The sequence below is a fragment of the Engystomops pustulosus genome, chromosome 6 (genome assembly GCF_040894005.1).
Source record: "Engystomops pustulosus chromosome 6, aEngPut4.maternal, whole genome shotgun sequence".
NCBI classification, from domain to species: domain Eukaryota; kingdom Metazoa; phylum Chordata; class Amphibia; order Anura; family Leptodactylidae; genus Engystomops; species Engystomops pustulosus.
The window spans coordinates 125,761,445-125,787,760 of NC_092416.1; the positions used below are offsets into that span (position 1 = coordinate 125,761,445).

General features: G+C 41.6%; 1 protein-coding gene across 1 annotated transcript in view; it reads right to left on the reverse strand.

Annotated features, from left to right (window-relative positions):
• COL20A1 (collagen type XX alpha 1 chain) overlaps nt 1-26,316 on the reverse strand; it is a 114,741-nt gene that overhangs the window by 72,659 nt on the left and 15,766 nt on the right. Inside the window, exons 3-16 of the mRNA XM_072110908.1 lie at nt 17,881-17,991; nt 17,659-17,802; nt 17,366-17,482; nt 13,214-13,381; nt 12,985-13,140; nt 10,870-10,989; nt 10,375-10,539; nt 10,071-10,235; nt 9,817-9,989; nt 9,531-9,660; nt 9,156-9,289; nt 8,953-9,076; nt 7,840-7,976; nt 5,431-5,563 (exon numbers count right to left, since the gene is read on the reverse strand). Coding sequence (XP_071967009.1) covers nt 5,431-5,563; nt 7,840-7,976; nt 8,953-9,076; nt 9,156-9,289; nt 9,531-9,660; nt 9,817-9,989; nt 10,071-10,235; nt 10,375-10,539; nt 10,870-10,989; nt 12,985-13,140; nt 13,214-13,381; nt 17,366-17,482; nt 17,659-17,802; nt 17,881-17,991 — 1,977 coding nt within the window. The remainder of the gene's footprint in view (nt 1-5,430; nt 5,564-7,839; nt 7,977-8,952; nt 9,077-9,155; nt 9,290-9,530; nt 9,661-9,816; nt 9,990-10,070; nt 10,236-10,374; nt 10,540-10,869; nt 10,990-12,984; nt 13,141-13,213; nt 13,382-17,365; nt 17,483-17,658; nt 17,803-17,880; nt 17,992-26,316) is intronic.

Consider the following 26,316-nt stretch of genomic DNA (forward strand, 5'->3'; position numbering starts at 1 on the left):
AGAAATCAAATATATATAACGCTACTGCAGGCGTAATTAAGACGTTTGTATTCTCCTATGGCTATTTTCTAGCCAAGTATTACAGCACACTACTATGCCAGATGAGATGATGCTGAGTTATGAAAAAAATAAACGTAAAATAAAAAGAAACTGGCAGACTGTGCCTAATTGAAATACAACCCCGGGCCCTAATAAATTTTCCCACTTCGGTCTTTGCGATGGATATGTGCGTCACTAAAACACAGTGGTCGCAAGTCTGACTCCAAATTGCTCCCAATTTGATAGTAGATGCACTGCAGCAAGTACAGCCACCAGCAGATCAACCAGAAATCAAATATATATAACGCTACTGCAGGCGTAATTAAGACGTTTGTATTCTCCTATGGCTATTTTCTAGCCAAGTATTACAGCACACTACTATGCCAGATGAGATGACGCTGAGTTATGAAAAAAATAAACGTAAAATAAAAAGAAACTGGCAGACTGTGCCTAATTGAAATACAACCCCGGGCCCTAATAAATTTTCCCACTTCGGTCTTTGCGATGGATATGTGCGTCACTAAAACACAGTGGTCGCAAGTCTGACTCCAAATTGCTCCCAATTTGATAGTAGATGCACTGCAGCAAGTACAGCCACCAGCAGATCAACCAGAAATCAAATATATATAACGCTACTGCAGGCGTAATTAAGACGTTTGTATTCTCCTATGGCTATTTTCTAGCCAAGTATTACAGCACACTACTATGCCAGATGAGATGACGCTGAGTTATGAAAAAAATAAACGTAAAATAAAAAGAAACTGGCAGACTGTGCCTAATTCTACTCAAACCCCTAATAAATTTTCCCACTTTGGTGTTTGAGGTGGATATGTGTGTCACTAAGAGCTAAACACAACGGTAGCAAGTCCCCCTGCTAATTCCTCACAATATGGTACTAGCTGCAAATAAAAAAAAAAAAAAATTATAACGTTATTGTAGCCCTAAGAAGGGCTGTTGGGTTCTTTTAGAATCACTCCTGCCTAACAGTAAGCTAATAGAACACCCTAACGCTTTCCCTGAGCAGCAGCAGCTCTCTCCCTAGCGGCATCCAGACAGAGAATGATCCGAGCAGCGCGGGCAGCGGCTAGTCTATCCCAGGGTCACCTGATCTGGCCAGCCAACCACTGCTATCTACGTGTAAGGGTACCACGTCATGCTGGGTGGAGTGCAGAGTCTCCTGGCTTGTGATTGGCTCTGTTTCTGGCCGCCAAAAAGCAAAACGGCGGGAGCTGCCATTTTCTCGAGCGGGCGAAATACTCGTCCGAGCAACGAGCAGTTACGAGTACGCTAATGCTCGATCAAGCATCAAGCTCGGACGAGTATGTTCGCTCATCTCTACTGTTCACACATTACAGTTAAATGTTAACTAATGTTCATGTTATTAACCCCTTCTTTGGTTTATGGATATATTTTTTTTTATTTGGGTTACTGTTGTATTAGAGAGTGTACAATAACATATCTATGTGAAGTGCAGTGCAATTCTTGTATTTTAATTTTCAGGTAACTTTTGCATTCTTTTGCAATTTATCACTGTTTGCTTCAAATTTGCATGAAGGCTGTAGAGTGTATGACTTTGAAAAAGAGAAAAAGAGCTTTTTACTTTGTGCATTATATATTGTAAATTTATTTGTGGATTGCAACAAAATATTGTATGTTTTTTTAGCATTCTTGGCAGTGTAAATTCTTGTTGATGTTGTGTATTGTGGTATATATAAATCTTCTCACTTTGTGCTATTATTTTTAGGTTTAATCAAGAACTTTTTTGAGAACAAAATAGTATGACTGACATACAGAACAATAGTATTAGAAAAAGTCTCTCCTGGGTATGTAGGTCATGTAAGATATAACATTTGCTCAGATCCGCAATTTGGCATATAGAACAATATGAAAGGAAATCGATAGTAAGTAAATGGCCTAGTAAATTACCTGGGTCTGCAGAGGCATTGGTCACAATTTCCTCATTTTGAGGATAAAACAAAGTTCCTGGATCCACCTGACCACTGTAAGGGGCTGAGTGCTCTTCCAATGCCTCAGGATGAAAGTGGTGTTATTATTTTTACAACCCTTTTTGTGCGTAAACCTCTCCTTTGATGTGAATTTTATATAAAAATATCTTTTCATTGCATTTTCAATCAATTTTTTTTAAATAATTTGTGTTTGACACAAAGTTGCATGATGGTGGTATGGGCTGTCAACTGTTAATCAAGACAAAAGCAATCGTGAGGTTGTCTACTTTCAAAAAATATATATGCTTTAAGTTTGCCTTTACATTTTAAACTATTTTATTACTATATTTTGTATTTTGGTCTTAAAATCTCCAGCTAAAAAGCAGATTTTTCGTTATTTGGTTTCAGTGATATTTTGATAATTTATTTATATGAACATATGACTATGAGATACCTGAACTCTACACATGTTCATCCATTAAATTTAGATGATGTGAAGCTAAATATTTTAAATTTAGGACTTAATTTTAAAAATAAAAATACATTTTTATGCATTTTTTAAAATAAAATTTTACAATTTGAATCAAAATTGTATAAAGAATTATATGAAGCTCCATAAGCTCTTTAATGCAATTTTGAAAATGAGGCAAATATCTGCTTTCAGAAAATATATGGTTTGTTGGGCTTTAGTATAATTCTTTATGCTGTAAATTTGGTTTTATTTGTACACGTCAAAATTGTAAAAATTGCTGTGGACAATAAAGAAAAAAAAAATTCAAGAAATATCTTGCAGGGAAAGGGTTAATGGTGCTGTTTGCACCCCTTCAGGGTCTCAGCACTGCTCCGTTCCAGGTCCAAGTATATTTAGTTTTGTGCTCTGTGTCCGGGAGGCAGTGGAACAGGGAAGAGAGGGTAACTGCTATACATGTTCACAATCGACCTATTCCTTAGGAGGGTCGATTGTGGTCAGTTGGTGGGAGTTGGGATGGATAAGACAGCACTAGAAACCACACTGAGTCGTAGTGAATGCTGCTGATGTCACTATTTTTGTGTCCATGGCATGGAAGGTGCAATGGGTATTGTTGGAGATTCACTGTTATATCAGGAGGAAGGTTACTTACCACACGAGGAGAGAAGGAGGGTTGTGCATGGTCTACCCTTTGGTATTCCTAGTGAAGACCTTTCTTAAGATCAATGTTGCAAACTTCTGGAAAGAGAGGGCTCCTCTGTGGCTATACTCCTGTAGGGGATGGTTTTGGCCTTTCTTCCATAAAAAGGAGACAGGGCGGCAAGTGAAGGATCTCCACACACCACATCTTCTAGCTTACGTTACCCTGATCTGTTCTTCTGAGGTATGGCCTACTGGTCGGGTTTGTCTATTGGCTGCGAGGCAGAGAGTTTCCTGTTCGTGAATGGTCAGATTGGCCTCTCTTTTGAGGTTGGCTCTGGTGTTTACCAGGGTTGTCCTCTGAGCCCACTGCTATACATGTTCACAATCGACCTATTCCTTAGGAGGGTCGATTGTGGTCAGTTGGTGGGAGTTGGGATGGATAAGGCAGCACTAGAAACCACACTGAGTCATAGCGAATGCTGACGATGTCACTATTTTTGTGTCCATGGCATGGAAGGTGCAATGGGTAATGTTGGAGATTCACTGTTATTCAGAGGCTTCTGGGTCCAAGATCAACCAGGTAAAGTGTTGGAGTCTCTGGCTGGGAGAGGGAGGTTCAGGCTTTTAATCTTTTGTATTAAAGGCCCCATTAGGCTGAACCTAATCAGGAGGAAGGTTACTTACCACACGAGGAGACAAGGAGGGTTGTGCATGGTCTACCCTTTGGTATTTTTGGTGAAGACCTTTCTTAAGATCAATGTTGCAAACTTCTGGAAAGAGAGGGCTCCTCTGTGGCTATACTCCTGTAGAGGATGGATTTGGCCTTTCTTCCATGAATAGGAAACAGGGCGGCAAGTGAAGGATCTCCACACACACCACATCTTCTAGCTTACGTTACCCTGGTTCTGAAGGTGATTTGCTGGTGGGATTTGAGCATGTGGGAGATCATGACCATGTTGAGGAAACTCCTTGACAAGAGGGTGCTGCTGACACATTTCCAGAAGCCTCTGGTCCTCAGTCAGAATCTGGGGGTGGGTTCAAAGCTTTTTGGATTTCATCAGGATCCCCTTGAAGTTTTGGAACTTGGCTTGGAGCTGCTTGCATGAAAAGCTGTGTGTGAAGGGCAATATGAAGAGTAGGAGCTCTGATGAAAATAGTTGTCCTTGGTTGGCCTGCTGGGGTGCATGAACCACTGATTCATTAACACAAAGGTGTACAATAGGGTGGGCACTTTTATTCATTAGTCGGGGCTGACTGGTCTCACCCATGAAGAGTCCGCCTATGCAGGATTCAGAGGCCTGGGTGGCAGGGACTGCTGCACAATATTCCCAGTTAGCCTAGTGGTCAGGTACTACACATGGAGCACATGGTGCTTAGTATCAACACGGAGTAAAGTCCTTTGAGTGAATGAGTTGGTTAGGAACATTATGTGTGACCTGGTGAAGGTGTCCTCTCTGAGAGTATGAGAGGCTGGGCACAAGGAGGGTCTCTCTCCTTTAGAGGGGTTTCTTCTTTAGTGTTACTTTGTCTGTCATCTCCCCTCCAGGTGATGGGCTGATACTGCACTATAGATTTTTGTTTTGTGTTGTGAGTATATAGTGATATATGGCTTGCAGGTGCTGAACCTGGGCTTTGTATTGTTGATTGATGTTGTTTCAGTTTTTGCATTGTATTATGTTTTCTTTATTTTTATGTTATAAATACTATATCTAGTGTATATAGTGTGGGTTTATGGATATATTGAACATACATCTGAAAAAACATTACACTGTAAGCTCCCTCTAGTGGTGGCTGCTAGTAGACAGAATTATATTCCCTTCAGAGGTTTTCCCACCATAAACGTGCATTATTAATGTAGGTTAGATATGTCTTGCCACATTACACACATGTATTACTAGATCAGAGGGCACAAGTAATCACAAGTTTGCATAGAGCTATATTTTCTGCATTTCACTTCTATCAGCAACATCAGGGTAGGAAGAGCATTATTACAAAATTTATATCTGGATTGAAAAACATGATGCTCAAACTTAAACCAAAATGCTGACTGTAACTCAGTCAGCCATATGTCTGCCCTTGCTGTTCTATTTGCCTTTATCCCACAGTGGCCGATAGTTCTTCTATTAAAAGTGACATTCCCGAGCTCTATAATTAAAACTAATTGACCGAAGCACGTGGAGTCAAACATTTCCCCATACAAGAGACTGTGGCAGAAGAGACTGTGAAAGGTAAACAATTTCCTCCAAATCTGAGGACAGACAAGATCATGACTCCTCTGGGACACTGGAAGTGCCAAGAACAGAAATGGCATGAGAGTAATCGCCTGTCACTTACGAGTTGTGAAGTTCCCAGTCAGTGTAGACAAGGTCTGTGGACCTCTGTGAGGGAAAGTGATGTTGACAGTGTAGAGAGTCTGTGAGGTCAATAACTTTAAGGTCACAGAGGAGCTTCCAGTGGAGACTTGGATCTGCAGAGATGATTAAGGAATAAGGTCAACTGTAATTGTCTAGACTAGATGTAATTGTAGCAAAGTTTCAGCTGTGAGTAGCATGGAGGATTCAGGGCAGTTTTTCAGCACATTTTCTATGCATATATTCTTATGGAACTGGGTAAACCACGTGACAGTTGTTGCAACTGATACCTTGCTCATTTAAGAAAATCTTTCTAAAATATGCTAATTAGCCTTTACTCTATGCATAAAGCTGGTAGCGCAAGGCAGATTCTAAACCGCATGCGCAGGATTTGCTGAGAGTCGGATGACGTCACTGGCTTTCTGCATGGATTTGGGCAGAACGAGGCGAATCTCCAAGAGTGGAGGCGTTAATAAATAAAAAGACTGTGGCGCTTAGAGGGGCTCTTAAAAGCTACAAATACCATTTAAGGCGAGGTGCACAGTCTTTGGGAACAGTACCTATGTGTTGGTTAGATCCCATGGAGTACAGAGCAATGGATGGAAGTCCTTGCCTCGTAGTGCAGTACGATGCAAGGAGTCCCATCCACTGCACTGTGCTTGGAACTGTGGGATCCAACAAGCACACGGTCCCATTTCCAAAGACTAAACATGTTCATGGACAGGTAGCCTAAGGCTTAGGACAGATGAGGCAGAATAAGTCACAGTTTTTGGCCAGTTTTTGTACCAGTTGCACTATGCTAGATGCGCCACAAAATTCTGCATTCACACAGAGCCCTACATTTTTTTTATTGCGACTTAACAGAATTGTGTTGCATGCAATACGTTAAAAGTGCACCAAAAAATAGTCGGTGCCCAATTCCCGAGCAGTGCAGAGTGTGCCATAATAATGTAGACTGTTTGTCGCTTTTAATTAATCTGGCGCATTCTACACATCAGTGAGACAAACTGCACACCGAACAGGTTGCACTACCTTTGATAAATGTGGCCCAATGGCTGCAGAAGTCTCAAGTCACTTTAACGGAAACTTATGTGGGATCCATATCTTTTAAAGTTGACCATGGGATGGACTAAATAATTATGCACTTTTTATGCACTTGTTCAAGAGAACACAATCATTTGTCATAAGAAATACTGCACAACCTTATGAACAAAAAAAACACATAAAATAAGCTGTGAATTACTGATGTGTTCATTTCTATATCTTATACATAAATGGAGCATTGTCTGAAAAATAAGCCTTTATACATCACTATGTGATTAAGTTTAACTTAAGTCATCTGACTTAGCCCTCCAGTAACTCTGCTCTATACTATGGGTAATAACTTCAAAATAAGGATATACATAGATAAGTTTCACTAGTATATTAAAAAACAATATACAAGGCTTTATTGTCTTGTATGGACAATGCAGTAAAACTGAATATCTACTGGCGGTATTCCTCACAGGGTTAATAAGATGAAAAGATACCATATAGGATCAGTTTATCAGGAAACTTAATGACATAAGATTCTGGGTTCCTCAGTTATATGACTTACCACCAACCATTGTCATTTATGATACCTATGATACCTTATTATGAGGCTCAGTTTTCTTTTAGCTGCTTTGTGAATACCCCCTATCAGTAGTGGATTTATAATATAGGTGCTTTGGGCGGTAGACCGGGGCCCAAGCCCTCTAGGGGCCCATGGCCACCCAAACCAACCACCAAATTTTACACTGAGTATGGCATTCACCCATGAAATTCTCATACATCTGTTCCTGCTCTCAATACACATATACACAAGAATCATTTCAGGACCTCTGAACATCCTCCAAAGGTCTTGAAACCGCAGATTTGAAAGCAGACAGAAGGGACGCATCCTAATATCATATGTAGGAAGTGATTCCAACCCAGGACCCATGGCCGTCATAATCCACCTCTGCCTCCTATAACTATCCCCCTGACAAAGATTTACCACAATGGACAACCCTATTAATGGGAGGCAATCACGGGTAAGAAAGCTCCTTCAGTATTTTGAGAATTGCAAAAGCAAAGGGTTACATTCTGCTCAGGATTTAGAGGCTGAGATCTTGGGAAGAGCAGTCATGTCATCTCCAGAGCAGAATGAATCACAATATGAACACTGTCACCTTTGGGGGATAGATAATTTAGGAGCATCAAGCCTGTCATGCAAAGGATTAACAGTGACTGATTCCGGGGCCTTCTGATATCATGATCTCTGCTCAAAGGGGTTGTATGTCACAATCATCCTATTCACAGAGCTGCACTGAAATATAAGAGATGCTCATAGACACGTTTGTGGCGCACAAGGCTGACACTTCAAGCTTACCTCTCTATGACTTGCACCATCTATATGAGGGGTATATGTCAAAAGCTGGACTGGTCCATCATCAGGCATCTTCTCCCAGCTGACAGTTGCACTGCTGTGTGTGACATTGGTGAAGTCAAGCATTCTGGGTGCTGGCTCTGTAAATTGATGAAGATTTCAATACCATAATAGGGTCTTTCAAAAACAATGGGGGAGATTTGCCATTGCTTTTTCATGCAATACAGTTGTATTGCAGGTTTTGTGACTTTTCGTCATCAAAAATTGTACCAGGTAATTCACAACACTAACACATTATAACAAATGTATGAATCTGTTGCCATGTGAGAGGCTGTGCAAGGCTGGATTATTTTTAAAAGTCGCATTAGAAGTCACAAAGTTAAAAAGAAAAACTGCTGCACCCAAAACTGTGACTTTTATACAACAAAACCACAAAACACTGCTTAAATACAAAACACTAACGTCAAACCACAATAAAAAAAAGACAATGGGGCATATTCGTCGGGTTTTGCGTTTTTTTTCCGTTTTGCCCTGAATTGCCCCAAGTTTTTGGTGCACACGATCGGATTGTGTCTCATCAGCGCCAACTTGCATGCGACACGAATCGGGGGGCATGGACGGCGAACAACCTGACTGATTCGGACAAACCACGGAATTTTAAAAGCAAATTGTGACGCAAGATCAGCACTCAAATGCACCGAGAAGAAGAAGGTGAACTCCGGCGGCCTTAGTGGGGGAAGCAACAGATGCAGGAATTGGATGCACGATCTTAGTGGATCGCGGCAGACCCAAATCCTCGTCGGACAAATCAACGGGACGCAACGGGTTAGTAAATGTGCCCCAATCTAAACACTGTCACAAAAACCTGCCCTAATGATGTGTTCCCCGATGCCTCTTCTTATCACAGGTTTGCTACTGCAGTCTGGCCCCGTTACATGATCTACAATACCTGACCCAGCCATGGACAAGTCTGTCACTGTTTCTGGAAGAGAGCAGCCATATTTTTATTGTCTTTCAAACATGACTGTTTTAGTAAATACTTGAATTCCCAATATTTGTAAGACTTTGTGCAAGAATCAGTTAACAATCAATCAATTTAAAAATTTAAGATTGTACCTGTCCTCTGCTGAAATATGACAGGGTCACTGGACTCCTCCCCAGACACTGCCACCACAGTCACATTATACAGGGTTCTCGGCCATAGCCCAGACAGAATAAACTTTGTGTCTTCAACTTTATTCTGCAAGATATTCATTTAAAGCAACTTTAGTCCTGAGATCCCTGAAGTGGCCCAGTAAAAGCAATATTATCTTAGTCACCTCAAAGCCCTGATCAGTCTCTGTAGAGTAAGTCACAAGGTAGTTCTTGGCTCCCTCCGATGGCTGCCAATGTAACAGCATGGATGTGTCTGTCACTTGATCCACAGTGAGGGCACGGGGAGCTGTCAGTGGTACTAAAATGGATAACAAAATACAAAGAACTTAATGGTCAATAAGATAATCCCAAAATCAACCTACAATCCCACACCTCTTATTCTATCTTTTCTAGGTGACAATTTGTATATACTGTATATTTATTTGTAAAACCTGACCAAAGCACACTCTAACTGCTCTATATAATGTGGATCGTCAGTATATTTAACAACCAAGACAGTAGGAAAAGAATACTGCAATATTTGTGTTAAGAGAACCTACAAGTTGAGGTGATTCCGCGAAGTCCTGCACCCACACCACTGACATAGATGGGGAACACAGACACCAAGTAGTCTGTACGAGATGTTAGGTTCACCAGAATTGCAGAAGAAGAGTCTCCATCTAAAACCACCTGCAAAAAAATTATAGAACTATGAGAAACATATGAGGTTGGTTCCCAAGTAAAGGTGAAGGGATAAAACCATACAGAGCAATAGGAGTTTTGGATTTGTTCATAGGGAATGCAATATTGTTAATAAAGGTTATTCAGAATAAAACAAGGCCTCACCTCTCGGGGGGTCCCACCCCTTGATGGATAGTAAACTATACGATACTTCTTAACAGGTTGGTGAGGAGGAGTCCAGGAGACCCGCATACTCTTAGCTGTTACATCTGAGACTACAAGATGTGTTGGGCTGGGATATGGGTCAACCAACCCTGGTCCAACAACATTCCAAGAACCTGGGTAAGAAGCACAAATATCAAGTGAGCAAATATGAATATATTAATACTAAGGTCTTGCCCCTATTCCAGATGCCTTACCAAGATCTGCTTCCCTCCGCCTCTCCTTCAACCTCATGCAAAGAGCACGGGACACATCTCCCACCAAGGAGCTAAGCATTGGAAAGTCAGGTACCATGTGTAGAGTCAGCTCCTTTGGCTCTGAGGCTATTTCACTGAGCTCCGATTCATCTGCATTCTTAACTCCTATAAATTCAAATGGACCAAGATTTGCAAAAGTAATATCTACAGTGGTCCAGACTTGCTTACTTTAATGTTGTTGTAGGAACGCATTTGATGTAGAAGGAACTACCAATGGAAAACTGAGCTGCAACATCACACTTACCTATGGCAAATATATAGATTCCAGATTGCTTGAGACTTTTTGAAACTGTAATTGCATCATCTTGTGACTTTCCATCAGTCAACAAAATTAACACCTTCCCTGTTGAGGGCCGAGCCCCTGCGGCTGCTCTGAGATTTTCTTCCAGGACATGAATGAGTGCCAAACCTAGTCACACATTAAACATACATATTAGGCCCTATTTACACAGCTGTAATTGTGGCTGTGATTGGGCAGAAGTCTATGGCACTCGATCACAATTCGGTGAGAAAACAGTCACAGTGCGGTGAGCACATAGTGTTTCAATGCACCGCGACTGGTTAGGGCGGTCACTCGAATCTTTCAATGGAGAAGGGGGTTGATAGCTCTTGCTCCTCTCCCTTCTCCACCAGGCCCTGTGCTTACAAGGAAACCGGTCTGAGGGAGCACACAGCCATGTGAAAAAGGCCTTATAATGTTGTGTAAGAGTCAGAAGTAGTGATTAATAAAAGTACATACCTGTAAATGTGTTTCCTCCTTTGTATTTTACTCTCTTCATAGCATCTAAAACTTCAGATTTGGAAGAGTATGTATTTAAGTCCCACTCTGTCTGGGGCTCTCTACTGTACTGAGAAAGGCCTACAGGTGGGGGATCAACAATTCACGTAAGAACGTTGGAGTATACATTTGGGATCAGTCTAGATAATAAAAGTTACTCTCTTCTATTTCTCTTGTACTTTCAAGGAAAAGCTATATTTTTATTTTCAGAGATTATTTATTTGTTATAAAAACTGTTTTAATGTTCTGTTGGTATTGCCTTGTACATAATATGTAAATGTAATATGCATTATGTTAAGTTATGACTATTTTTCATGCAAGGTACTTACTGTGCACACTCCAGTAGTTGTGTGGACCAACAGATCAATGTTATGTTTTTTTCATTTCTTTTACACTTATGAATATACTGCTTCCCTATTATACCATGCCTCCTGGAGGGTATAATAGGGATATCATTATGAAAGGCCTGAAAGCTGCATCCTGTAGCAGTTGCATATATCATACACAAACAGGCCGCAGGGAGCGTAAGTACATAGAGGAGCCAACACCAGGAGGGTCACATTATACGGGCTGTCAGTCAAGCACTGGGGGGTGTGGCTGTGCCTGAAACTCATAAATAAGCTTGACTGCTGAATATGATAATGGTTCATTGGACATCTCTTAGGTCAGTGGTGGCGAACCTATGGCACAGGTGCCAGAGGTGGCACACATAGCCTTTTCTGTGGGAACCCAGCACAGAATTTACCAGATAGGACTCAGATTTCCTCCTGCAGTCCAATACAGCCCAGGACGTGCTATGCTCAGCGCTTTTTTAATGTGACGCCTACTTGGCTTCCAGGACTACAGTAGGAGAGAGAAGGTGTGGACAGAGATGGGTTATCGTTAGAGCTCCTGCATTGGGTCCCCTTATTCTTCCTCTTCAGGTGACCCTGGAGGGAAGCTACAATCCAAATGTCTCCTGCTTTCTATTGTATTGGTGTCCTCAGGGCGCCAATATGATTGAAACTTGTGATACAGCAGAGATCAATAGCTTATTGCTTAAATTGTCATGTTGGCACTTTGCGACATAAAAGTGGGTTTTGGTTGTAATTTGGGCACTCTGTATCTAAAAGGTTCACCATCACTGTCTTAGGTTATTTGCATCCAGCTTTACTACCTGATTGCTTAAAGGGGTTTTCCCATTTCAGCAAAATAATGTTATTTTTTGTGTAATGAAAAGTTATACAATTTTCCAAATATACTTTCTGTATTAATTCCAGTGGACAGAAATCTGGCCAGGGTCACACAGGTGCATAGCTCGTGCACACAGGTGCATCATACAGCTCTGATTACTGTCTGTGATACTAATGAGCTGTGCACCTGTGTGACCATGGTCAGATTTCTTTCCACTAGAAGTAAACTTAGAAGCTTCCTATAGAATGACAGAAAGCAGAGATCTAGAAAACTGTGAAGAATTGATACAGAAAGTATATTGGAAAATTGTATAATTTTTTTTTATACAAACAATAACATTAATTTGCCAAAATGGGAATACCCCTTTAAGTTTACAGGCATGTATAGGGACAATGACTGGATAGGGACAATGCTTTCTAATGGCAGTTTGTGAAAATATATTTAGTTTTAGATGGTTAATTTGCCTGACAGGTTTGCTTTAAAAGTACTATCCCTCCATGATAAATTAGATTTACTTTAAGATTTCTCCTAAATTCTACTTTGCTTGCAAGGCAGACATTAAAGTCTAAGGAAATAAAAATGGGGAAGGAGCTAAGATGCAGCAGTCTGCACTCATCACATGCGGTGCTCACAAATTCTAGGTTGTGAAAAATTATTTATACTTACATAGACAGGTATTTGAAATATACAATAATTGAAAAAAAAAATATAAACCAAGATAGAAATGGAGTATTTCTGTAAAATTTAGGACACACTTAGGACAATGATGTCAGATATGTAAGTTAGTATAGATTATGCCAGAAGTTATGCGACATCCTAGGGTATTCAAGGACATGGACAACATGCTCACATTGTCTTAAATTATAATATTTGTCCCCTAAGGCGACATAAGAAACCAAGTACCAATACGAATCTTGTCCCGGGAGATGTGAAGTGGATTGAGGATTCCCCAGAGAAAGTTTTTCACAAGTCTGAAGTTAGTGCGTCCTACACTCCAAGAGCTGTCCACCAGCAGGATGATGTCCCACTCAAGTGCAGTGTCACAGTGGTGCATCAGTCCTATAGCAGGATAAGAACAACTTAGTAGGGATGAATTAATGAACACAGATTGTCTGCTGCATTATTCTATCACCTCTTCTTGAGATTCCAGGTGTAGCAGGAACATCTCTTTCCACCTTGGAGGAAATCTTCTGAGTAGGTTTAGGGGCCATGGTTGTATTTTGAGAGCTATCCCTCTTTACTTCAGCCCACTGCAGCTTGGCACTTAGGGTAAGTGACTGAATACTTTCTGTTGCTATCTCTAGAAAAAAGAAAAATTGATTTGAAGTCTAAATACAATTTTCAAATTTCTTTTAACATGTAAAACATTTTTAGGATGTATATAAATTAACATTTTAATGAAAAAGAGCTCAAGAATAAGAGTTACTTTCCATACAACAAGATGCTATTACTATGGCAAATCCATATTTTGCAGTCAGTAGATACTGATCAGGGCTGGGGTACAGGTTGGAGGTAAGATTGCTCCTCTGCAGCCTCTTACCTCTCTGACCCTCTGCCTGGATGCAAAATCCTGGGAAAGATTTAGCACGGTAGGTGTTTTACATATCATTGCCCTGCCTTCAACTTCTGTAACTGCTGTGTGTTCTCATACAGCTCAGTGATTCCTTCACTAACCATACCTCCTGGGATGCTTACTAGATAGCTGGTGAGGAAGGAGAGCAAAGGGGACAATGTGCAGTTCCAGTTCCAGGTGTATAGAGACTTAATGGCCATTCATAATGGAGATTCTATAGGTTATATGCTAATACATTTTCTAGGATGGGATAAGAAAAAAATATGCCTCTGTGCTACCTTGAAAGGTATCTCCTCGCACATTAATGCATAATCTACCTGAATGTTAGAGAAATAATTTGAAACAAAATTACCAACCACTATCCCTTTTCCCGAAGGAATAATTTCTCAACAGTGGACAGCACTGTTTTGATGCTTTTGCATCTCATCAGCGCAGTGTAGGGAACTGGTGTGGCTAGATGAGAGGCCATCAACACAGGTCAGAGAAGAAATTAAACTCCTTATGGAAATTTTGCCTCTGCAGGCCACCACATTTACAAGATTTTTAATACCATTCATGAACCTCTGAGAAATCTGGGAAGAAAATATGCAAAAAAAAAACATTTTCTAGGAGGAGATAACCTAAATATCAATGTAGTAAAACCTTGGCAAAACGTATTTGCATATTTCCTTCCCAGAATACCCAGTGGAGCATGCATGGCCTTAAGGTTTTATTTCTTCCCTTAGCTGCCTGACGACCTCTAACCTAGCTAAACCAGTTCCCAACATTGTGCTGATGACAGGCTTAACATTATAAAACAGTACTGTCCACAGTTGGGAGTTTTTACTTTTTGGAAATAGCATACTGGTTTGGCTATTTTCCCTCATCATTTCACTAAGCTTTTTTTGTCATGCATTGATGAATGAAAAACACTTTTTCAAGGTAGAACTGAGGCATAGTTTTCCTTATCTCACCCTGGAAAATGTATTTGCATATTTCATTCGCAGCTCCAGTTACAGAATACACAGGCAGAAAGGTCAGTGATATGTACATTACCCAATAACGAAATCTTCCAGAGCAACTGTTGTCTGTACAGAGAGGTGAGAGGCTGCTGAGAAGCAGCTGTGCCTCCATCCTGTACCCTAGCCCTGTTTAGGGTTCACTGCCTGCTGAATATGGATGTGCCCTAGCAATAGCTACTGCTCAATGCATAAAGATAATGATTCTCAGGCTGTTTACTCCAAAAGGAGGTTAAATTAAATGTTATAGAATATTGCAATACCATTATATAATTAAGTTATATAAATATATTTTATATATATATATATATATATATATATATATATATATATATATATATATATATATATATATATCAGAAAAAATCTGAAATGCCATTAGACGTTATCAAGAACTTATTTCATTACAGGTCTATAGGGTTAAAGTAATGTGTTTAAAATATATCTGAACAAATAAGCAATGAGAAAGAAAGCTAAGAAGAGGGGAAAAAAAGAACTGATATGGAAGACGAATATGAGAAGGAAAAAAAGGAGAAGAGACAGTGAGGAGAGGAGCAGAGAGGAGAGAAAAAGGGAAACAAGGAAAAGAATTGAGGAGGAATGAATGAAAGAGTATAGGAGTTGAAAATGAGAAGTGTTATAATGGAAGAGGTAGAGGTAGAGGAAATGAGAGGTGGTAGAAAAAAGGAGGGAAAAAGGGAGAAGTAGATAAGAGAGGGGGAAAAAGTGTGAATTAGGATGATGTAATCCATGGTTGTGCCTAAAGACAGAATAATCAATTGCTGCACCATCCCCCAGTTGCTGTGTACGAGTGATCCAGCTCAGGTTGATTAGTCATGTCTTGACTAAGCTCTGTTTGTAATGACAAGCTGTGTGTGTAATGTGTTTATGTAGGCAGCCAGCCTCACCCAGCTTTTTCAAGGTACCGAATGTTATAATAGTTTTTTCAGCAAAACCACTCAGTTCAAGATATGATCCTGCATCAGTGTAGCTACAGCATTCTCAAGGTATGTTTGGTTCATAATGTATCAAATCAAATGGAAGGTTTCCTTTAAAGAGAATACTTTGGCGCTCCTTCCCTTCTGTGCCTCACTTCCCTTCTGCCCATAAAACTAGTAACTTACACATGTGGGAAGTCTCTGTACTCGGGAGAAATTGCATAACAAATTTTAAAATTGGTTTTCTCTTTTTATCTTTTGTAAATGTGTACATTTTAGGGCTAAATGAATGTATTACCGTGAAAATTAGACCATTCTACATTTCAACTCGATTTTGTTTTGTTAAAGGGGTATTCTCGTCTCGGCATTCACATTCAGTTTCATTAATCTTCCATATATAAACATTTCTTCAATTGGATGTTATTAAAAAAAATGTTTCTGTGTGAAGATAATTTCCCATAAACATAGCCATGTTGTCCCTTAGAAACAAGATAGCTTCCTCGGTTACGACCACGTCACATTTAGGCAGCAGTGGCCAGATATGTACTATTGAGCCCTGCCTGACCACCTGGCTTCAGCAATCATCACTACAGGACGGCTGTGGGACATGTAGTAATTCTCAGATATTTCATATACAAAAACTTTTTGTTTATTTGTGCAATCCCTTCAGCAGAGGTGGCCGTATCCGAGGAAGCTACCTCGTTTCTAAGGGACCATATCACTACATTTATGGAAAATTATCTTCACACAGGAACATTTTTTTTTAATAACATCTAATTGAAGAAATGTTTATTAATGGCAGATTAATCAAACTGAATGTGAATGCCCAGGCGAGAATACCCCTTTAATTTCTATTCTGTGCTCAGTGGGTTAAAAATCTTCCTTAAAGCAATTTCTAGAAGTTTGAGGTGTAGGATGAGTTCTTTGGAGATTCTAATGATTTACATTTCAAACTCTTTTTTTTTTTATTATCTTAATTTAAATTTTGAGGAAAAAAAAGAAAATCTCTGTTTTATTTGTAAGCTTTCTACTGTCATATAAGACAGAAAGGACTTTTAAAAAATGCTGAAAGCATAAAGTTGAGGTATGAGAAATGTTAGTAAGTAACTCATTTTGGTGATAAAATGATCAGTCTCAAAAGCAGATAATTAAAATTATTTAAAATGACGTATTTCTCAAAAAAATTTGCAGATTTTAGGGGGGTTTTATATAAAGAAACACAAAACACAAAATCATTTTGGTAAGTGAAAGTGTTCAACAGTTATAACCATATAAAGCGACACATGCCAGATTACAAAAAAGGCTGAGCCTTAACGAAAAACTGGCTGCGTACTGAAGGGGTTAAATGTCTCAAAATTGTTTCATCTGCTGATTTCATCACGATTGCAACTTATTGAAAATCCACTCCACTTTTCACTTCACTCATGTTACTTATGTACCGTATGCAAATTTGGTACACAGATTAAGAAATTTAGGCACTAAGCCACCTCTGTCCCCTCCTGGTGCAGGAAAAACATACGACCTAGTTTTGACAAATTTGCGACTCTTCTCCAGACATTAACATGTCATGTGCCAAAATGAAACCACATTTATCAAGCTGTCTAAGCCACTCTAATAACTCTAACCTACAAAATGTACCAAAAGAGAGCCAAAGATCCTCCAAGAATATATGACTTATGGTACAAGCATAAGAATACATTTACCCTTATAAGCAGAAGAGACAAGCAATGAGAAGAGAACAGAGGGGAAAATGATAAATGTATTCCCTGAACAACCTGTCTCAGAAGTGCTGCTCTCTACAGGCATAGAAGATGTCATCTCAGGGGTCCTGAAGGTTGAAGTCACCTCTGGTTTCTTCTTATCATTCTTCATTTGAGCTTTTAAATCATCTACTACATTCATATAATGAACAGAAGGACAAACAGTTATAAACATATTCATACTGTACATCCCAACTACTAAATTGCTGACCCCAGAGCTAACCAATGATTTCCTATATAGGCCATAATTTTAAATGCATTTTTTACTTACATATCATTTTCCCTTTATTGCCACACATGCTACTCACTAATAAATCTTCTTTTGGCTATCAGAGTGCTGTTGTCCCCCTGGATAACCTGTATCTGGATAATATATTCCTTCTTAGGGTCCAGACCACCCACTGTCACTTTGGGGGTCTTGGTTTTAAGCATCACCTCCTGTTCAGGGTCACCTGAAATCAAAGAAAAAGTCTTAGCCATGTTGGTGACAAATGATGAAGATAGAATCTCATCAGTCTTTAAAATCTCACCAGCCAGTGGCTTTACTAGGACCCTGTAGCCATTGCTGGATCCTTCTGCTTCCCTCCATTTCATCTGCAATCTATCTTCAGCAAGAACTAACAGTCTTAATCTCCCTGAACCTTTAAAAAGAAAGAAAAGATGTGAACAGTGACTGAAGCTTTAAGAGATATACACAGAGGTCTCCTGTTGGGGTCTCATTTACTATTCAGCATAAACGGTGCCAACAAGAGGACCCATTAGGTTAATGTATTACATGGGCAGTCTATTGATTTCCGTGAGAACTCCTTCATTTCCTCTATGATATTGGAATTAATACATTGAACACATGCTGGCAGGTTCATCTATAGATTAATAAATTTGAGACCAATAAGAGCCTCGGAAATTAATAGAGCAGGGTTGCATAACCCAAAGAGCACTAATTGGTGCATGAGGACAGGCAGTGGCTGTAACGACCCATTGGACAGGCCATTACAAACCAGATTAGATCCAGTGGACTCTCTGTTTAATTAATGTGTCAGGCACCAGGGGTAATGGACCACCGCGGACGATTACGTAAGCCGACACCTGGGGCCAGAATCTAAGGGGTACGCGGTTTTCACCAGAGCCCACCGCAAAGCACGTTGGGCTTGTTGCAGCGTGGTACAACCATGTCGTTCCACAGGTGCGACTTTGTTCACGGTGGCAGCCAAAGCGAGGGACACAGACGTTGAGCAGAATCATAGTTGGGGACAGGCAGGAGGTCAGGACGGGCAGCACGGAATAGGAAAAAAGCTTTCTCTAGGGCACAAGACACGAAGATCCGGCAGGGTGTGCAGGGAGAGGCTGGTTTATAAGGTATTCTGGGAAATAGGCCAGCGCCAATTAACGATGCGCTGGCCCTTTAAATATTTTTAATACGGCGCACGCACCCTAGGAGACAGGGACATTTGCAGGTAAGAGGCATGGGCGCCGCGCTTGCGAACCAAGAGAGGCACAGGTGAGCCTGCGACCTGAGATACCCTCTTCTTGGGCTGGAGAAATCTCTGCAGGAGATCATGGTCCAGGATATTGTCCTCGGGCTCCCAAGATCTGTCCTCTGGCCCGAACCCCTTCCAGTAGCAAACAAACAGGAAAAGCCAGCTCACCGTTCAGGCTCCAATTGCAATCCTCCAGGTGCACGGACAAGCGTGTAAGCCATACACAGACGAAATTAATCCAACATGTAGAAAGATTCCAGCACGATCACGGAGGACGCTTGTAAGTTTCAAATCCTTTATTTGATCGTTAAAATCTTAGTCACAAACATGCAGCAAACGGACAATAGTAGACAGACTTACGCATTTCGTCTCTTATAACTTAATCATGGTCCCCATGGAATCATGGAACCCCTTCCAGTCAACCAATAAGAACCGCTTACCTCTCACCATCTTCATGTGTAGGATCTCTTTCACATCGAAGATGTAGGTGGAGTCAGCCTCAGGAGCAGGAGCAGGCATTTGCTGGGAGAAACAGTTCAGGGTGACAGGCTTGAGTAGTGATGCGCATGGTGGGAGGAAGGCACAGCTTGTAGGCTACTGGATTGATGCACCTCAACACCTCGAAAAGGACCCAGGAAACGAAGACCAAGTTTGTAACCTGGGATCTTTAGCTGTACATACTTGGAGGACAACCAAACCTTGTCACCTGGAGAGAAGATAGGAGGAGGCCTGCGTTTCTTATCAGCCTGGAGCTTGGTTCAAGCAGAAGCCTGTAGCAAAGAAAGGCGAGTCTTCTCCCAAATGGACTTCAGATACTGTACCAACACCTCAACTGCAGTAACATCCGAGAACACAGGTAGAGGAAGAGGAGTGTGTGGGTGCAGTCCATAATTAATGCAGAATGGAGCAGAGCCGGCAGATGCTAAATCCAGTGAGTTATAAGAAAACTGCCCATGGCAACAGAGTGGACCAGTTGTCCTGACGGGCAGAAACGAAATGAGGGAAATAGCAGGCCATGGTCTGATTAACTCTTTCCACCTGACCATTAGAATGTGGGTGATAAAAGTCCAATTTTACTTGAAGCTGGTTACATAGGGATTGCCAGAATTTAGAGACAAACTGAACCCCCTGATCAGAAATGGAGCTGGAAGATGTGATGGAAGAACAGGCTGGCAAGGCGTGGAGCAGACGGCAGACCTGGCAGAGGAACAAAATGGGACATTTTGGAAAATCAGTTACCACCCAGATGATGGTATTGGCAGAGGAAGACGTAGGTCTTTGAGGAGGTATCTGCTGAAGGTCCACTGGAGCCACCACAACCAGTCGCTCAGGAGGGATGACATGCCTAGGAGCCGGTTCTTCCCCAATGACATCCGAACACGGGAGAGAGAGTCAGCCTTGATGTTCTTTTCAGCCGGATGGAAGTGGATAAGAAAATTGAAACAGGAAAAGAAGAGTGACCAGCGAGTTTGTTGTGGAGTCACTGAGCAGTCTGGAGATAGAGAAGATTCTTTGTGATCTGTGTACACGCAGACAGGAAAATTAGCTCCCTCTAGGAGATAACCCTACTCTTTAAGGCAAGTTTAATTGCCAACAGTTCTCGGTGAGAGTTCAGCCTTTGGGCCCTTTCTGGGTGAGCACCACTCTGCTCCTACAGAGGAGGCATCAACTTCCAGGTGGAAAGGCTACTTTGCATGGAGCTGCAAGCACGGAAGACCCAACAGGAAGGAAAACGTGGACCGAGGTAGCACATAGAAAGACAGTCTCTCTTTATGTAGTGCTCCGACTTGCAGGAACAAAGGCTCAGTGCGGTATCGGACCAGATCAGAGAGGAGATGACCAGGGACTTCTTGAGGCGGACCACAGGAAAATTATGCCGGGAGACCAGAGCAGCATCCACAAAGTTTCCTGCAGAACAAGAGTCCAAGAAGGCAGAAACCCAAAACTGGCTACCTGTGCCAGAGCTGAGCAGAACGGTAATGTTCAGACAAGGAAAAGCTTTGCTCTCACCTAGAGACGCTTCTCCCAGGAACTCTAGGTGCATGCGTTTCCCGGACGCTGAGGACGGACAGGGCAAGTCCCAAGAAAGTGTCCCAGGCTGGCACAATAAAGACAGAGGTTTTCCTGTCTTCATGTGGAAAGTTCCTGGGAAGGCAACCAAGCTCTGACCACTTGCATCGATTCCTCTGCAGCTGTCACGGTAGGTGGCTGAAGCAGTCTTTGGAATGCAGGAGCCAGGCGAGTCAAATGTTGGATCCGGACTTGCGCTGGTTCCAGACGTTGCTCCTCAGAGCGCTCCTTAAACCGGACATCAATCCAAGTGGTCATAGATCACTCAGATTAGACGGCAGGTCACTTACAGACTTTAACTTGTTCTGAAAGTCCCTTGTTAAAGGTTGCAATCAGGGCTGCTTCATTCCAGGCTAGCTCAGAGGCCAGAGTACATCACTAACAGATGAGTCCCCTTGAGGCAGGTTCAGCAATGTGGTCTCAGCTGAAGATGCCCGTGCAGGTTCCTCAAAGACGGACCGGAACTCAGCGAAGAAGAAGGTGATGTCAGCTGTTACTGGGTCTTTTCTGTCCCAGAGGCGAGTAGCCCATGCCACCTTAGACCATACCGTGACGATCTGTGTCGGAATAAGCTGAATGTGCAGGGAACACTGGGTGATAAAGCCCCTGCACAACTTGGGGTCCCTATCATATTTAGTCGGCAAGGAAAGTCTCAACCTAGGTTCAACATTAGGTAGGCTGTTGATCAGTTTTCGTTTATGCCGCTATAATTTTTTAGGTATGTTCAGGATGAACTGGTAGAAAACAAACCTAGTGACACTTTTCTGGTTTGATCACCAGGGGGGGCTAGCAAACACATTGGGGCTCATTTACTAAGGGTCCGAACGCCGCACTTTCGTCAGGTTTCCTGAATATTTCCGTTTTGCGCCAAATTGCCCTGGGATTTTGGCACACACGATCAGATTTCACGCGACAGAAATCCGTCGAACAACCTGACAGATTCGGGAAAAAAACCCACGGAATTTAAAAAACAAAATTGTGATGCAATATCAGCACTTACATGCACCAGGAAGAAGAAGGTGAACTCCGGCGGACCTCGGCGCAGCAGCGACACCTGCTGGATATCAGGCGCACGACCTTAGTGAATCCCGGCAGACCCGAATCCTCGTCGGACAACGCGCTGCGGGATCGCAGTTTTGTTTGATTTGGTCAATGTGGGGAGGCTGGTTGAACTTTTGACCATTAATTTTTTATTCATATATTCAAAACACAAGCAGCACAAAGAAAAATTTGAGCAGCACAAATGTAGCAGAATTGTTCGGCACCAGTTTTGTTTGATTTGGGCAGTGTGGGGGGGGGGGGCTGGTTGACCTCTGGAAACTCATTAATATCTTAGAAATGATAGCGGCACAAAATTTCTGCTGCACAAACCAGCACAAACGTAGCACAAACGTTTGACACCAATTTTGTTTGATTTGAACAAGGTGGGGGAGCCAACTTCACTCAGGTCCCATTATGTTATGCTTCCCTGCACAGTGAGGCCATTCATTGTTTGGTAAGACCAGCATAACTTGCACCGAGTTCCTGCAAAAGTTTATATAAGGAAGCTCATTTCAAGGCTCAGGGTATGTCTCCACGTGTGACCCCTGGCTGCTGCTGCAAACATAACGGGCCTCCCCTTCACCATCTGCCCAAGGATACATCACAACACGAACACTGGAAGTGCTCCAGAGGTAACCCTCCTCTACATTAGGGCCTCCCTTTCTTTTTGCATCCCCTCACTGGCTGACAGACATGGTAGAGGCCCTTTTGTCTGAACCTAGCCACCCATGACACCTAGGCTACACTATAACCACTCAGGTACCAGGGACTCCAGTTGACCCCAAACCTAAGGTCAGGCCCTGGTGGGTGGACTTTGAATGGTAAGCATGTAAGGTAAGTGCTCACCGCTCTCAGTATCTGCTGCTCTACCCAGGGCAGTGGAGTGCCCAGAGCAAGAGGGGACCTGAGCAGTGAGAAAATACTTGCTGGGCAGAGCAGCAGAACGAAGAAGAGAAGCCTGGAAAGGTGAGGAATAGTTTTTTATATTTTTTTTCGTTTTCTCTGGAGAGTCTCCAAAATTAGGAGGGGGGGGGGGGGTTGCCTGTATTCGTGCCTGCTCTAGGAGTTTCCTGTATTCTACATCTGCTTTAAGGGTCTACTGAATTATAGGTCTTCTTTAGGGATGGTATCCATTATTATTATTATTATCATCTGTTTGTGCACTGTATTTTTAGTCTACTCTGGGATCTGAATTAGTTGTACAAATGAACAGCAGGCGACAGCCAAAACGATAGAACTGCAGAACCTTAACCTGGAAGAGTCATGGAGAGCCAGTCCACTGGAATGTTACAAACAGCTTGATAGTAGATGCAGGCTGGGCTGGTGCAGATGGAACTGAGTCCGGGTGGTGGAGCTGCAGTTTTGGGCTTAAATCCCTGGACTTGCGCTGGGTGCTAGGCAGTAGGCCTGAGGCACTAGTGATTCCTGGGATTTGGATCCTGGTTGTGGCAGACAGACCTTGAGGCCTGGTTCTGTATGCAGACTCTGTACAAGGACAGACCTGAGACAATGTGCTTCCACCCATCAGGGGTTTATATACTCCCTTGGTCAGGCGGTAGCACCTCTCCAATCACCTTTCAGCTTTTGTGACAGAAACATCACTGGACAATTACACATTTCACAATTAACTGTTGCCTTGCCAGGCAGAAGCTACAGCTGCAATTACACAATATCCCACATTCTAGTACCTTGGGGAGGACGGGGAGGACGCCATTCACAACCACCACCCTGTCTATACGTTGGCAGGAGTGTTGCAGTAGTATTGGGCAGTAGTGATGTCTGGGGTGTGATTTTGTGCTGTGCTGTGGTTGTTGATGCATCTAGGGTGCTGGCTACTATTGTACCTTGAAGTTGAGCAGTATGGCAATGGGGCGGTTGGATCGATAGGATAAGTATCTATATTGTACACTGATGAAAATCTGTAATCATGAAGTACACCTGCCATGAGTCATTGTAATTCCTTTCATAGTAATATAGCCTTTGGTCCACTTTTAGTGACTAGATGTGTCTTCTATTTGTTCCCTGTAGTAAAACACCTGTCCCTGGACCCCCAAAACACAAGCAACATAAAAGTTAGAATTATCTGAGTGTGACATCTAGCGGTCATTCTGAAGATTGCATCTGCAATCAAGTAACACCTTGGGGAACATTTATTATTAGGCATGCTTCTGGCGACTATTTTAACTCTATGTTGCTCCGCTGGCTGTTAGATTGATCATCGTTACAGTGTACTTCTTCTATGCAGGGGTTTTGAAACTTTTCTTTTAAAGTTACATTAAAAGTCAAAGTTGTGTTAAAAAGTCAGAGAGACATCACATACATCATGGGCGACTGTAGTGGTTTTGCAACTTTTAATGCAACTTTTGCAATACACAAAGTCCTGCCTTGAGCAACCTTGCACTCACAGACAGAATAAGTTTGTTCTTTAGTGCTCTTATTGTATTCGGTTTATTTGGCTTTGGTTTATGTCTTTGTTATCTTCTTTTAAAAGTATTATTTTACCAGCTGTTAGATGATGGTGTATCTAGTATACAATAAAGAGGCCATAGTGCTTATCAAACACATCATCGTATTGACTACCAGGTCTCTGATGCCTACAGATTATTCATGAGCTATCTAGTATAAGGGACAAATACAAGTTTTAGAAAACTCCTTATGGGTTAAATTTTGATTCCATCCCTATTATCTCAAATTTTTTTAGAGGATAATTTTAAAAATGGGTTTCTAAACCAGACAATCGTTATAGTGGTGGTTATACTCTTGATGACCTAACCTATGATAAGTCAAAATATACCACATAAAAATAATATATACTACATAAAAACTAAAAAAAAAAAAAAAAAAACTTATTTAGACTTCCTTCATCCATACTCCATTACAGAAAGAAAGACTTTAATGAATGCAAACCGCAACACATTGGGAATAATATGGCTCTATTTTGAGCAGATTGAACTTTTATTGCAATTTGTATTATAAAATGGAATAATCACTTTCAATTACCATCAGTCGAATGTTATAATTGGCTGTAAATAGCGTCAAATTGGCAAATTTTCCACCGTGAGCAGTGACAGCAACCAATAATGATTCATTAAGGAGGAAAATTAAAACTTTTATAAATAAACGTGATCCGTGTGATTAGGTGGTGCAACATCCACAATGGGAAGATCTTCTTCTGTAGGATTGTCAAACAGCCATGGTTGGCTCCAGGTTTCAGTAGGCCCTTGGACTACTGATAGAACCTTAGAGGGCCCCTTTGCTGTGAACTCATGTGGCGGCATTAAAAATTTAGAAACTAAAACAGTCTCCTGTTCCCTCAAGTATTCCCTTGTTTATCATACCAAACAGCCCCCTTATAATTATTTTATATCAGCCCCCATGAAAGATATATGGTGGACCTAGCACAACCTTCAGTATACACAATCTCTGTCAGCACATATTTTGCAATGCATAAATATAAAGAGAAGAAAATGTGCCATATGACAGTACAAATAAATCTTTTTCAAAAGTCAACACACAAATCACCCAAAATAGGGATGATGGACATTAAGCATTTAAAAATGTACCAAGTACATATCAAAACATGCAGTTGGTACTGACAGGTAAGGCAGTCCAACAAACCATTTCCTCCACCAACAAGAAATGGGTATAACAATCACCTCTGAAAGTATGTGTAATCAAACAGACGATATATATGTATGAACACAACACAAACTCTGGTATAAGTATCACAAAGATATAAGTATCACAATGGTATAGAAAAGGCAATGTGCTGTCCCTATTGTGCTTAGTGTCTGGTTCCCATACATTACAAGTACAATAGGGACAGCACATTGCCTTCTTTATACCATTGTATAAGGGCCCCATTTCCTATACAAGTTTGATAACATTAAAGGAAACCTACCACTTGGGATAGGGCTTATAAGCTGGACATGCCGAGCGCGGACCCCGGGGCGGGAAAACTAGTAAGGATATGCAACACCCTTGCCGATGCAAGTGGTTGCGAATACGTCCCACCATGTAGCTTGCAGCCTGTGTAGGGTCTGATTAGCCTCACAGCATGTCACTACATAACACTAGATGACACAGATGAGTACTGCAGTGGTAGATCCTGCCTGGCAAGGCAGGAGTTAATTGTTTTATGTGATGTAATATGTGTCAGCCAATCACATGTGTTACACTCTGTTTCTGTGAGCGGAGATGTAATTGGAGGAGCAGCCACCACCTGACCAGGGGGAGTTACAAGATCCCTGTTCAAGAAACTTCTAGAAAGTCAGTTCCAGTCAGATCCAGGAGTCTGCAGAAGCAGACTGGAGTTAATCCAGTACAGACTCTGAGGAGTCTGCGCAGCCAGCATACCAGACCAGAGCAGGTGAGCCT